At 46.4% G+C, this 13,372-nt stretch overlaps 1 protein-coding gene across 1 annotated transcript; it reads right to left on the bottom strand.

The window, feature by feature from the left end:
• Positions 1 to 2,499: 2,499 nt before the first annotated feature.
• FOXG_15168 (uncharacterized protein) lies at positions 2,500 to 3,507 on the bottom strand (the record flags this gene model as incomplete). The annotated part of the gene is made up of 1 exon (XM_018395237.1): positions 2,500 to 3,507. The coding sequence occupies one exon, from the start codon at positions 3,505 to 3,507 to the stop codon at positions 2,500 to 2,502; it is 1,008 nt and encodes a 335-aa protein (XP_018255751.1).
• Positions 3,508 to 13,372: the final 9,865 nt, after the last annotated feature.

Genomic DNA, 13,372 nt, shown 5'->3' with positions numbered 1-13,372 from the left:
CCTAGCGTGTCCCACATTTTATCCATACAACTATTTCGACGAACTACGTCGCACTTCATCTAGTACTTGCTGGAACACTATCATACTCAGTACTTTGAGAAGAATGATCAAGAATCGAGAAATAGAGTTCCAGAACGTCACTCTCCAGCAGATCAAGAAGCTAAGAAACCTTGGGTGCTTCTGGGTCCCCTCCGTATTATTTCCAGGCGTCGATCAAGCGATCTGCGTGTTCTATCATGATATCGTAAAAGCCTAGTTGCCTCCTTCTAAGCTTGAATGATCACCTATATGCCTTGTCCTCGAAAGACATACACCGGACAATGCAGGCAAGTAGTTGTTTAACCGCAAGCGTTTACCGTCTTTGACTCTGTGGCTTATATGGGAAACGAAATGGCCTGGTCCTATCCTTGTCAAGGTCTTTGCGGTTAACTTAAAATAGAGCATTCCAAGAAATAGTATCGGCCGTGATGATGGCTTTAGTGTAGTTGGCCATCCGATCGAAGGCGATGTGTATGAACCAAACTTGAGCACCGTCCGAGTTGTCCGGATGGGTTGGATCCACTTCGTATTTCAGAGCGATCATGTCCCTCAAGAGGTCCTTTTTCCCGTCAATGTCTTTTAAGTGAAGGGCAGAACCCAGTCGACAAAACCACGGGTCTAGTGCAGTAAAGTCATTCCCAGTGTCAATACGCCCTGCTTCTACACTCCGAATGTCTGTCATGGAGTTGGTATGCGGAGAGCACTGAAGGTGGCACTATTGTGAGATGTATCTCCGGTTATTAGCCCCTGAGGCGGGATGCCAACGAAGTGGAGGTATTTCGGCTTTTAATACAATCTCCTCCGCAGCTTCGCCTGGTCCAATGACATGTTGTAAACTCTTAATTCCTTCTCTAATTTGGTCGATGACTTGGTTTCTTGAGCTGATAATGTTGAGGAGGATGATTTGGTCCGCATATAAGGCCAGCTTGAATATTTCGTCGATGATGATGCCTTCTCACATTCTGATAGCCGATAGGAATTAGAGCAGTAGGTTTCTCCCTTTGTCTGGGTGCCGCAACCGAGGCATGGATCATACAACCATTCTTGGCCTGACGGCATATTGGCGAGTACCGGAAGATTTGGTGTTGTTGGGGAGCCAGGGAGTGACGGCAGGGCTGGCACATTTTTGTAATTAATGCGAGCGCGAAGCGTGGTGGAGCAGAAGGTCCTCTGTCTAGCCACTGATGCAAGAGTTAATCTGCAACAATCGCCTCTTCAGTCAACTCCTCACCCTCTCTCCAACTTATAGAATATTCTACAAACATACCTGCTCTTATTGTATCTTCCCTATCTACGTCCCAATGTTCATCTTCATAGCCTCACCAATTTGTTCCACTGAATGACCAGCTTCGAGATACAGAATCTCTTCTAAGCGCAGTAGTTGAGCCATTAATAACAGCAGAGCGCCACGCAGATCATTCCGTGCGAATACAAACCGCCAGGTTGACGCAATAATGCCCTTTGCTATCGCTTAACCGTGGCCAAATGCCGGCAAGTGGCTGGCCAGGCACCTAACAGACAAATAGGTAAGATCTGTTGACACAGTAGAGTGACCTGCGCTGGAACCAAGCTAGCGAGGTATATTCTGATATTATGCCTTATTCTGTCATTATGTCGAAACACTCTTAGGCGCGGATAAGTCCAGCATGAGGTTACTGGTCACAGGTGAGGGGGAGGGTTACCTCAACATCCTGTATGATTTAGGACCGAGTTTAAACAAGATCTAATCCATAGAATTAAAATTGTTTCGGCCCTGGGGGGTTCTACACCCAAAGTACAGTGTGGTAATTATGCTACTTACAGTCCGGACAATTTGGTCATGATGCTCAGAGCCCCACAGCTTCTTACACCGAATGGTCCAGCCAGCTTTAACCCTTCGGTGACGCGCCAAGTTTTCCAAGTGTTTGACGTCCTATCTTGCATAGATGAGCCTCTTCGGCTGATTCTCGCTTGCATGCTCTCAAGTGATTCATGCGGAGGGGCCTGAAGGTCCCCACAATACAAAATATCTGTCGGCAGTGACTGCCTTGAGTACCTTGCACAGCGTCGACAGCGGTAAGATCAGTCTCCATGTCTTGATCGTGTGACCACTCTTTCAGGTATTTTTTTAAAAGACTTCCCTCTGCACTATTCCACTAATCGGGCACTCTGTGTACTGGTGGGGTCCGAAGAAAGGTGGACTCGATCTTTGGCCACTGGCCAGAGCTGTTTCCGGACCATCGTCGGTAATCTATTCTCTCCAGGATCTTTATACGGTTTGGCTACCATAAAGTTCTGTTCTATATTCATGTTTGCAACTCCCTGACGTGCGGTTGCTGGAAAGCATCGTCCCAACTCCATATTTATAGAGGTACGAGACGTTATAGACCAACTCCATCTTAGCCACAAATCGTAAATAACTCTCCACGTGGTTTCTTGTCCCTTATTCCTAAAATTGAGAGACAGAGGTAGCCAATAGCGTCAAAACTGCCAGTATGAGCCCCAAGCAACCTCATCCGCTTGGTGTTCTCGCGGTCCCTCGTAGACAGATAACTCTGGTCCATATTCAGTGAAGGATAACGGTGGAACTGGCTGGGTAAAGGCCATCGAATCAGGCAGCATAGTAGCCGTTTGAAATGGTCCCAAGTCCATCATATCGAACACGATGTCTGTAACATCCGAGGCGATAGATCCCTGCTGAGAAGAGATTCTCGGGGTTGACAGGAAACGACCTCCATTTAGACTCTGCGTATTCAACTCTTGGGCGGTGCTAGCATCACTTGGGCTTCCATCACAAGGCCTTAGCGAATTGCTATAGGTACCAAAGGCAGTAGAGCAAACGATTAGCCTATCCACACACTTCTGCGCCTCATTCGCGATATAGTTCTGGATGAGGACGCATTTGCATCCTGTATGCCGCAGTAATTGGGTCTTTAGGTGATAAATTTCGTGAGTCAAAGAGTCGACACACGCCGTGAGATGGCGGTTCTGGTCCTCCATTGCTTTTTCGTGGCAGGCGAGCGCTGAGGCTTCACCACGCTTGCGGAGACGACACTTATTCGCCGCAATGCGGTTACGTTCGAGCACTCGGCGCCGGCGGGGATCCTTGGGAAGATCATCATCACCAAGCTCCACTTGTTGACCCGCTACCTGCTGTTCTTTTGACTGCTTATTTGGTTTTCGGCCCCTTTTCCTTGGCTCGGGTGACTGTGCAGCCTGCCCATAAGCACTGGACTCGGAAAGCGCCTCATTTGCAGCTGCTTGTGATTGTCTTCGAGTGTGGGCCCGCCGGTTCAACTTCTTATCATCTATAGCAGATTGTCGGATATTCTTCAGTGCCCCGTTCCCTTCAAGATTCCCAAATTTCATAGGCTGCGGCGGTAATGGAATGTAGGAGGGCCCGAGACCCGCTCTCATCGTGACCGTGCAGGTATCAATTGCTTGTTCAAATGGTAGCTGCCACCTATTTGACTCGGCATCGGCCGACATGGCTTGATGTTTCGAGGTATTGGTGAAGCTACGGTTATCCAACTGGATGGTAGGATTGTTGGTAAGATGTAGTGGCGAAAACATCATCTCGGTGAGAACGCAAGGTTTCCTAGCATTGTAGAACAGGACTCTACGATAATATAAAGTAATCCAGCTCCTCGAATCGCAATTGCCAGTCAGGATAATAAGTGGTGATAAGAGACCTTAGGGCCAGGGCTGATACCTTGGATATTGAAGAAGGGAGAACTTGAGAGAAATTGCCAAGAGCATGCCTAAAAACGTAGGAAGGGCAGAGGATGGCAGGGTAGGATACAAAAATCAAATATAACAGCTGTCGCAAGCAATGCCCTGACCGGAACGTAGTATTCAAGACAGTGCGCAAATGCTCATCCATACCCTAGCAAGCATCACAGCATCAGCAGAAACTTAGCTTAATAAAAATGTGGCTGTTAGCAGAAAACAAGGTTTACCAATGGGAGCGGGATATTCAAACGCCACATCTTTGGAAACCAGGAGGATAGGAAATCCTTGTATTTCAGGGAATAACTTATGCGGCTTCGTGGGCTAGACTGCCGAGAGTTTCAGAGCCCGGCGTTTATTTATCGCCCATGTCCCTCGAGTCTGGAGGGGTGGCTATTTCCTAGTGCCATGGCAAGCCTAGAAACTGGCGCGTAGACCTGCTCGCCGTGCTCGAGCCTCCTCAACACCAACAAGGCTGTGAAGCTTGGAGATTGACTACGGTTTACTATGCGCAAGCATGTGTTTGTACTTGGGAGTTGGGGACCGCCAAATGTGTTTTGCAATATGACACTGCAGAGGTTTCCCAGTCACACTGACTCAACGGAAGAGACCGAGTAAGGGCTCAGGTGAGAATCTACGTGGAAAGATCTTCGCAAGTCTGAACACATAAACCCACATACTTGTTTGCACGGCGGATCTGCATGATTTCGCCCACAATGTGAAGGATTAGGGGATACTACATACGTCTCACTGGCTATTACCGCTGAGGCAACCCGTAGCACATACTCTCCGAAACACCCCGCTCTGGATAGCACCATCGCCCTTTTCATTCCATCTCTCTGACGTCATATAAACTTTATCTTGGGCCATGACGGGCATCAGAACTTTGCTACATACGCGTCAGTTAATCGAAGAGCCATGTATGGTCCTGTCTTAGGGCTCCACAAAAGCTTGGGATCATCAATTATGGGGCCTCCGTCGGAGGTAAGAAGAGGACGAATCAAGATCGCTCCGCGGATATCTCAATATCTGCCTGAGCTGCTTTCTGCAGTCATATTTGTTAACTGAGAGCGGCACAAGCTGCGGTGTCATGTCACCGACATGTTTTTTCACATGGTAAACCCCGGCGCGGACAAAATGTTATACTGCAATTGGCGATCCCCCAGTTGAAACTACTCGATTACGCTGTCTGCTCACATGCCAGCGTAGAGAATTAATCACTCTAGGTACACCCGGGACATCAGAACGATATTCTACACTATGCCGAGAAGCCAAAGGAAGAATCCGAGTCCCATGCTTGGCCCTCAAGCACGGGGACATGGCTGGGTTAAAAAGCCCCGCCGGCGGAAGCACTAATGACACACTATTTCGACAGGAGGGGACTGGTAAATATAGAGCTACAGGCAAAAAAGAGAAATTCTGGGGAATCTGGGAACAGCAGGTCATCTTTGAGTTTGAAAAGCGGAGCACACGGTTCGGCATTGGTCAACCGGACCCTGCTAGCCGGACGTTGATACTTGACTCTGAGAGAGAGCACCCATTTAATGAGGTGGTTATGAACAATGTAAAGCCCTTACGCAGGACAGCTAACATTAGCGGCGGCTAACATAGTCAGTGGCATCGGACTATCTCTTTAAGCGGCACAAAACGGCAATGCCGTCACGACAGGGAAGTTAGACTAATCAAGATGAATTAATCAGCTGATACAGGCCAGCTTGTACTCTCGTTGCCATAGAAAGTCAGGAGCCAATTGAACCAGCTGGATTGGATGGCTATACCGCAATAGAAATAGACTAGTTATAGAGGAACAGGCTGGCGATCAATTCAACCATCAACTCAATCTCGTCAATTTTATGGAAGTTGAAGTCACGTGCATCAATTCAATCAATCCCATTTGACACTCGCATTGATTGTTTCAATTCCACCTAGATGCTTTCAACGTTGACCATCGGTTGAAACTGTCGATAATGGCAGTGGTTCAGGGTAGCGCCCAATCCGTGTAGTCCCATAAGACGCGTCCACAGGACCCCTGCTAGTACTTTTGCCCCGTATTTTTGATGCACGTGCCAACTGCACCTAGCATTAGGGGTTTATGAACGCGTCTCAGCTGTCGTCGCGCTCTATGACCCTTGCAGGAAGATCATTACCTGCATTCCATTCCTTTCCTAACCTTCAAATGACGCCAACGTACCTGTCAAGTGCCAGAGTCCCGACTGCAGCGCACCTAGTACTTCACCTAATAACTTGGATGCTTCGCCAGTCGATTGGAAAGCCTTCCCATGGCACAAGTTTCCGGGTTTCTCGATTTCGGAACGCGTTGGCAGGCACACTTCGTGGGTTTGGCAGCACGGCTTTGACATTCAAGCCCGCGATTCTCCCACGAGGAGGAAATGGGTTTGCAAGCATTGTCCCCGGAGGGTCAGGTCCAAGGTGACAGACTTCACTGCGGTTGGCACACAGAATATCGAGAAACATCTGATCAGGGAGCACAGACTTGTCGACGAGTCCGAGAGGAGGAAGCCACCTGCTCTTTGGAAGGGAAAGCAGGAAAAGACACGCCCAAGAAACATTGTGGGAGGAAGAGTACAAACCACTACCGACTCTTTTGAATTCGGATGAAGAACCCCCATTCAAGCGTTTGAAGGCAATGAGTGCACTCGAAAGGCACTGAGCTCACAGGACTTCGTCTCTGGCAGGCAGGTGTTCTTGGGAAAGTCCACGGAGTAGGGGCCAAGACGAATATGATCACTGGCTGTCGAGTGCCGACTCTAGGAACGACAATCTTGTGACAGATCCCATCCAATATTGGTGGGAAAGGCGGAGAGACTACCCTCGATTGTCGCGAATGGCCCTTGACCTACTATCAATACCGTCTATGTCGGCAGAGTGCGAGCGTTTGTTTAGTGTTGCTGAGCAAATGGTACCACCGCTGCGGACTCGATAGGAATGGCACAGACACTGAGGTCATGGGTGCGGAATGGCCTAGTCGACGCGGCTGATAGCTTGATTGATGTGTCAGAAGAGGTTGGAAATAGCGTTATATGGGAGGCAGAGGAGGATGACCTAGACGCTGGGAAGTGAGCATTGGGGGACTCGACGCGCGTGTGATATTCAACATATTCAATTCAACGCCATCAATTCAATCTGGAGATGCAGTGGTTCAACTCCACTGGCCAAATGCTGAGTAAGCTTTCAACGCAACGCCACGCGAGGACGAAATTGATGGAATTGAATTGATCGCCAGCCTGTAGAGGAATAACCAGCGCTCATCATATGTCAATCAAATCAACTTTGAGGTCAAAGTTGGTTTGATTGATAGCCCTCGAGCTCAAAGTTGATTTGTTTGATTTGTTTGATTTGTTTGATTTGTTTGATTTGTTTGATTTGTTTGATTTGTTTGATTTGTTTGATTTGTTTGATTTGTTTGATGTTCTATATAAATTCTATGGGTGGAAACCCCTACGCGAAGTCGTCCCCCTCGTGCACACCAAAAGTCAGCTACCCACCCAGCTATCCAACTTTACTCCGCCCTGTCTGACCCAGTTCTTGAGGCACTGAACGCGTTCCAATGTATCCGAGCCCATCGAAAGCCTCTGAGACGTCAACATCAGCTTCGCTAGGCTAAATTGCCTCTCACAATCGCTTGCTATTGCTGGAATAGCAAAGACATCCAGAGCAAAGCTGCTCAGTGAAGGAAACGAGGCCCTGTGGTCTCTCAACCATTGGATAGCATCCTGCGTATCCTGTGGCTCGAGACAGAGGTACCTTTCGAGCTCGCCGACACTAAGTGTTCTGGTGTTTCGAAGATATCGGAGTAGGTGGTTCACGCCCTCATGGTGCTGCTCGCTCGGGTTGATATTGAATCGGCAAAGTCGAGATACAGCAAAGGCGATATCGGGTCGAGTGATCACTGCCCGGTAAAGTACTGATCCGGTCTTGCGTTGATACTCCTGTACTGACGTTGCTGTTGCACGCTCTTAGTTGGGAAATAGTTCTTCGGTGGTCATTGGCGTAGGGGAATTCTTTCCTCCTTGGATTCTAAAATGGTTAATGATCTTATCAAAGAATGACGACTGCGAAAACCAGATCAGGCGTTGATTTCGATCGCGAACCACCTCGATTCCAAGAAACCATTGTAGTGTATCACCCCCAGAGGGTTGATATTTTTCTCGAAGCTTGCCTATCGTCCAATCGACCATATCTTGATTTCTCCTTTTCTAGGCAACAATGAGGTCATCCACATAAAAGAATATCATTATGCCTTCCTTCAAGAGACAGCATGGCTCGTGAGGTACAGGTTTGAAACCAAGATTCGTGAGAGTAGTGGTTAGTTCTTTCTGCCACAGCAACGGTGACTGGCGCAGGCCATATAGAGCTTTCCGGAGCTTGAGAATCAGTCCGGGCTTTCGGTAGCCTCCAGGTATCCGCATATAGACATCCTGCTTCAGTTCAGCATTGACGAAAGCGTTGACATCATACTGGAGGAGTTCTAGGTCGAAACGAGCAGCTATAGCCATAAGCGTTCTGAAGGATCTGCCCGCGAGTGTGGATGCATAGGTATCTTCGTGAGCTGACTTGGCTTGTTGATCGCCTCGTACGACGAGACTCGTCTTGCATTTGGTGAACCACCCATGCTTATCGAACTTATACACATAGACCCGCCTGCAGTCTAGGAGTTCCTTCCCTGCGGCTTCTCTCTGAACCTCACGCCAGGAGTGCATCTCTTTATGGCTCTCAAGATGAGTCTTTTCTGCCTCGCGGAATAGGTCACCTAGTGGATGGGTCTCGAGGTCCTTATGCCTCTTTGGTAATACCGGCATGTCTTGCCGGTGTATTCGGCGCTGACCGTCACCTAAATCTGTCAGCTTTGCAGACTGTGTTTTGTTATTGGGGGAGTCCATCAGCTTAGTAGACTCCCCGCGCTTTCCGGTCGACTTGGGTTCTCGGCTATCAGGGTGGCAGCCGGCCGAGCTCGCCTGCTTCACGAGCTTCCGCTTACTCACCACCTTGCCATCCCAGGTCCCTTTCACGGATGCGTACTTTAACTTTCTTACATTATCGACACTTTCTACTGTGATTATCATCCGAGGTTTATTCTTAACGGTCCTTACAAGCTGATGCTTTACAATGACTAGCAGAATACAACCGCCTTTCATTGTGGAATTCGAAGATCTCTTTTACTACGATCCTTCTTGGCGTATTATTGTTTAAAAAGAGTTTGGTATTATACTATAAAATAATATTGCCTAGCATATCTAATAACACTAGAACTCAATCTGTGCCTCTTAGGTCGCTGCTATTAAGCAATTTAAGAGAAGTTTTGACTATCTACCTCTTGTATAAGACAGCGAGATATCTAGGATAGTGCGATTATTGCCGATCGCCTGTCGGATCCAGTCCCTTAGTATTTTCTATAATGGAATCTGCTATCTACTTTATTGAGATGATTAAGACCAGTATATCTGCCGAGGTCGCATCGTATTGGAGGATATCTTAAAAAGGTTCATAATTAACTATTGCGCTAACCGGGGCATCGACGAATAGGAGGGGTTAGAGGGATTAAGTGTTCGGTCTAGGCCGAGTTAATCCGGACTTCAGTCACTTGTCGAACCCTACTGTACCAAGAACTGCTTGTAATTTACTAAATTACACACTTTTTGTCCATGCGCTAGTCCCCTGTCTCCATTATCTTTATGAAACTACATCCTTCTTATCTGTGCATGTTAATTAGAATTTGCTACTATGCCAATTACTACTAGTAATGGTACCTAATCCTATATTTTCTGGCCTATTTATTAGTCTTTTGATCTTAGGTTCTGGGGCAAATATAGAAATTACTTGGCCTATGTACCTTCCCTCGCTTATAGGGTACGGTTTAGTGTACTAATCCTGTTGCTGTAAATAAGTAAGAAGCGGCTTAATTGGCTTAATTTTAATATAGAAGAGAATATATTATATAGTCACCTTATATATAAGGAGATCATTAAATTTAACATAGTATAGATATCTGCTATTTCTCTGGAAAAGATAAGCTAAAAATGGCCTTAGTTTAGATTATCTTGCTTATATTTATAGCATAGCTCTAGTGCCATTTAGCCTACTCTAAAAGTATAACTCTGCTGCATAGTGGGCATTAGAGCTACTAAAGGGATACATTATAAAATATATTCCTTCTGCAAGGAAGGAGAAAATAGCCTTAGCTTATAACTACTTTTGGTTTTAATATAGACTCTGTTAAAAATCCTAAAACGGCTTGCTTAACTAGCTGCAGCTATAAAAGCCCCTTAGCATAGACTAACTATAAAGGGCTTAATAGTAGGCAGCTAATTATATAGTAATAAAAGCACAAGGTCATTAGGTATTTAGTGGCACTTATAATAGACTAATAAGTATAGGCGAGTAATTTAAAAGCGGCTTAGGAAGTTACTAGATAGCGCGAGAGGAAAATTACAGTATAACAGTAAGGGGAAGTTGTTGAACAGGCACTGGGTGTCACGTGCAAGCAGGGATACTTTAAGATTACAGCCGAAATGGTAAAACCTCTAAGGGGCAGAACTTGAACATAATACAAGATGAATATAAAAAAATCTGGATCAATGGACCGAATACACGTAATGTCTGACAGAAGTAAATAGGCAATTATTGGCTATTATATGTTTCCTTAATTATAAGACGGTATACTTTACGTTATAAACTATATTAGTATTAAGTTATTACTAGGCAGCTTGGCTAGCTCTGTGAATAGCTAAGACCTGATATAGGAACCTATATTATAGATTTACCTTTAAAAAATAAAAGCTTCCTGTTATATTATACGCATTAGCTATAATAGAGCTTCCTGTGTTGCCTTATTATAAATACTAATAAGTTGCTTTATATATAGTAGCAAGGGTATGCCATTTTCTTAATTAATATAGCTGTAGTCTCTTGGCCTATTTGTGACGCTTGGGGCTCCAACTGTGGATAAACTGAGTCGTGCTAGGTTTATTGTTGGCAGGTTGCGTAGGGCGTGGTACTAAGCGTTGTCGAAGTGTCACGTCTCTTAATGGTAGACTCAATGCGTGTTAGGCTTGATCAATGTAAAGAAGTTTTATTGATAGCTGGTGAGCTAGAATCTATAAAATGCTAATGAATGTGGCTTATATACCAGAGGTGGTCACTGAGTGATCATAAGAGTCACCGAGTGATTATGAGAATCACTGGTGTTTTGGGATGTCCGTCGTGACTGGGTCTTGCCGGTCACGGATGGAATCTCTTAGTCTGTAGTGACTGTACGCGGTTGGTGGAAAATGTGGGGTACACGTCACGTAACCGCTGGGATCGTAACAAGGATGGTATGGATTAGAGAGCTTTTTATTAGCTATATTATTAACTCTAATCTCCCCTTTACTACCTTTAAGAATACCTATTTATAGGAACTATTCTATTAGTTAGACTTTAATCTTTATACTTAAGTGCCCTAGTAGTCAATGACAAAGTTCATTGTAGTAGAATTGATTTTCTTGCCCCGCTTTACAGCGAGTAGAGTTGAATTTATCGACAGGGGTAGGGTTGATTTTTGTAAGCCAATGAAAACTTGTGGGAGCCAATAGGTTCACGGGTACCCGTGATTCTATTAATTTCACGGGTCCCGTAAAAATGACTAAGCACAGTGCGTCTAGTCCTGATTTCAACCTACGAGTCGATGAAAACACACTGTCTTGCTTTTTAACGCCGTCGCGTCAGGACGCGAAGGCTGGGTCACAGTGCGCTCACTGAAGAACGACATTCAGCGGTGATCCTCAAACAATGGGAACGATCTTGTCATTCACTGAAGATTGCCTCCCTCCCGAACAAGAATATGAGTCGCGCGATGCGTTGTTCAAGGCGATCAACGATTGGGCGGCCCATAGTGGTTACGCCTTTACGACCGGACGTTCGACGGTTGAAAAGAGCGGCAGACAAACTATCACGTACACATGCGATCGGTCATGTCGCCCGCCCAGTTCGACGAGAGAAAGACAACGCAAGACCACTACTCGAGGGTGTTGAGACAGTGTGGCTAAGGTGGTCCGACCTACTGGTGGCTGCGATGTGGATACTATGTAAGGAGCTGTGCTCCTCTCAGACAGATGTAACTTAGAACCAACAACAACACAATCAACCCGTTTTTGCTTCAACAGAGGGACCGGTTGTAAATTCTCTGTTCTGGCCAAAGAATCACTCGACAAGAGTAGGTGGACATTACGACACCGGCCGGATACCCGCTTCTCTCTTCACAATCACCCTCCCAGTCAGCATCTGTCGGCTCACCCAATACACCGTAAACTACCTGAGGAGGACCAAACTCAACTTGAATGGCTCGCCAATACTGTAATTCCGCGGCAACCCAGCAAGATGTTTACAACTGCTTAGCAACAACTCGACGCAAACTTTGCGAAGGACAAACCACTATCCACGCCCTTGCTAATCAGCTTGATGAGGAAGGGTTTTGAAGCCGGATGCAATTCGGCTCAGATGGTCGAGTCACAGCCATCTTACTGTGCTTAGTCATTTTTACGGGACCCGTGAAATTAATAGAATCACGGGTACCCGTGAACCTATTGGCTCCCACCGCCCGCTTGTCCGTTATGTAAGATTTAAGAAATTAAATATTATGTGCCCCGCCTGTATCGCCTTGCCGACAAGGGTCATGTGGGGCGAGGTACAGGCTGGAAACTTATGATAACTTAGGAAGATAGTTGTATTGATACTCTTAAACGCACTAGGCTCTCTAGGACTTAGTTTTGCAATTTGGAGTTTGACACCGAGGGTCAATACGCTGACGAGGCTCTATAAGTGGTCGACCGGTGTCACGCTTTAAATATCAATGCGGGTGAAAGTGTTTGAGCAAAAGGACTCTGTTTTGCTTGTGTGGAGAATTCAGAGTGTTCAGTGTTCAGACAAGGCAACCGGCGTGATAAAGAACAACACCTAGTACATGTTGTAGGAGCGGGGTCTCTAGTCAACAACTTCCGCTACTATTTACCTTTTCTCATGGCTTAATGTGATACCTAACCGCGTACTGCGATATAAAACTACCCCGAAAGTTCAATTAGAACCTGAATTTGCTGTAGCGCTTGATTAGATCTCCAGTCTGAATGCTGGTTAAGCAATGCGTTCCTTAAACGCTCCCTCGTTCATTGAGTCCATGATGGGGTGCCAAAACTAGTACAAGTCCGCCCGACCGGTGTTGTCTGTAGTACTGCTTGTTGCTTGGCCGTTGATAGCTGGTTGTGGCTTACGAGAGAAGGCGGCGTGGCATTAACCGAGCACTGCTTTGTTCGTATACTATGGACGAAGCATTAAGGAGGGGGAAGGGGCAGCATTCACACCAGTATTCATACAGGTGACACAACAATTCGCCGCGCTATTTTGTTCGTGTAGCAACTTCAGCGGATCTATTGCCTAGATATATCATCCTCCGTCTCGCCATGGAGGAACGCAAGGGCTGTGCAAAAAGGTCATTAGCAAACATCGATTCTAATCGTACCGAGGATCGGCATCCCATGCTTATTCGTCTTGTACGTGCGGTCTAGTAATAGTATGTCGGGGTAAGCCTGATGGGATGCTAAGAAACCGGGCGAGCTAACGAAATAGCGTGATC

Source organism: Fusarium oxysporum, chromosome 1 (assembly GCF_000149955.1).
Source record: "Fusarium oxysporum f. sp. lycopersici 4287 chromosome 1, whole genome shotgun sequence".
NCBI lineage: Eukaryota > Fungi > Ascomycota > Sordariomycetes > Hypocreales > Nectriaceae > Fusarium > Fusarium oxysporum.
The sequence above is the reverse complement of the archived record's forward strand: the minus strand, read 5'-3'. Positions and strand labels throughout refer to the sequence as shown.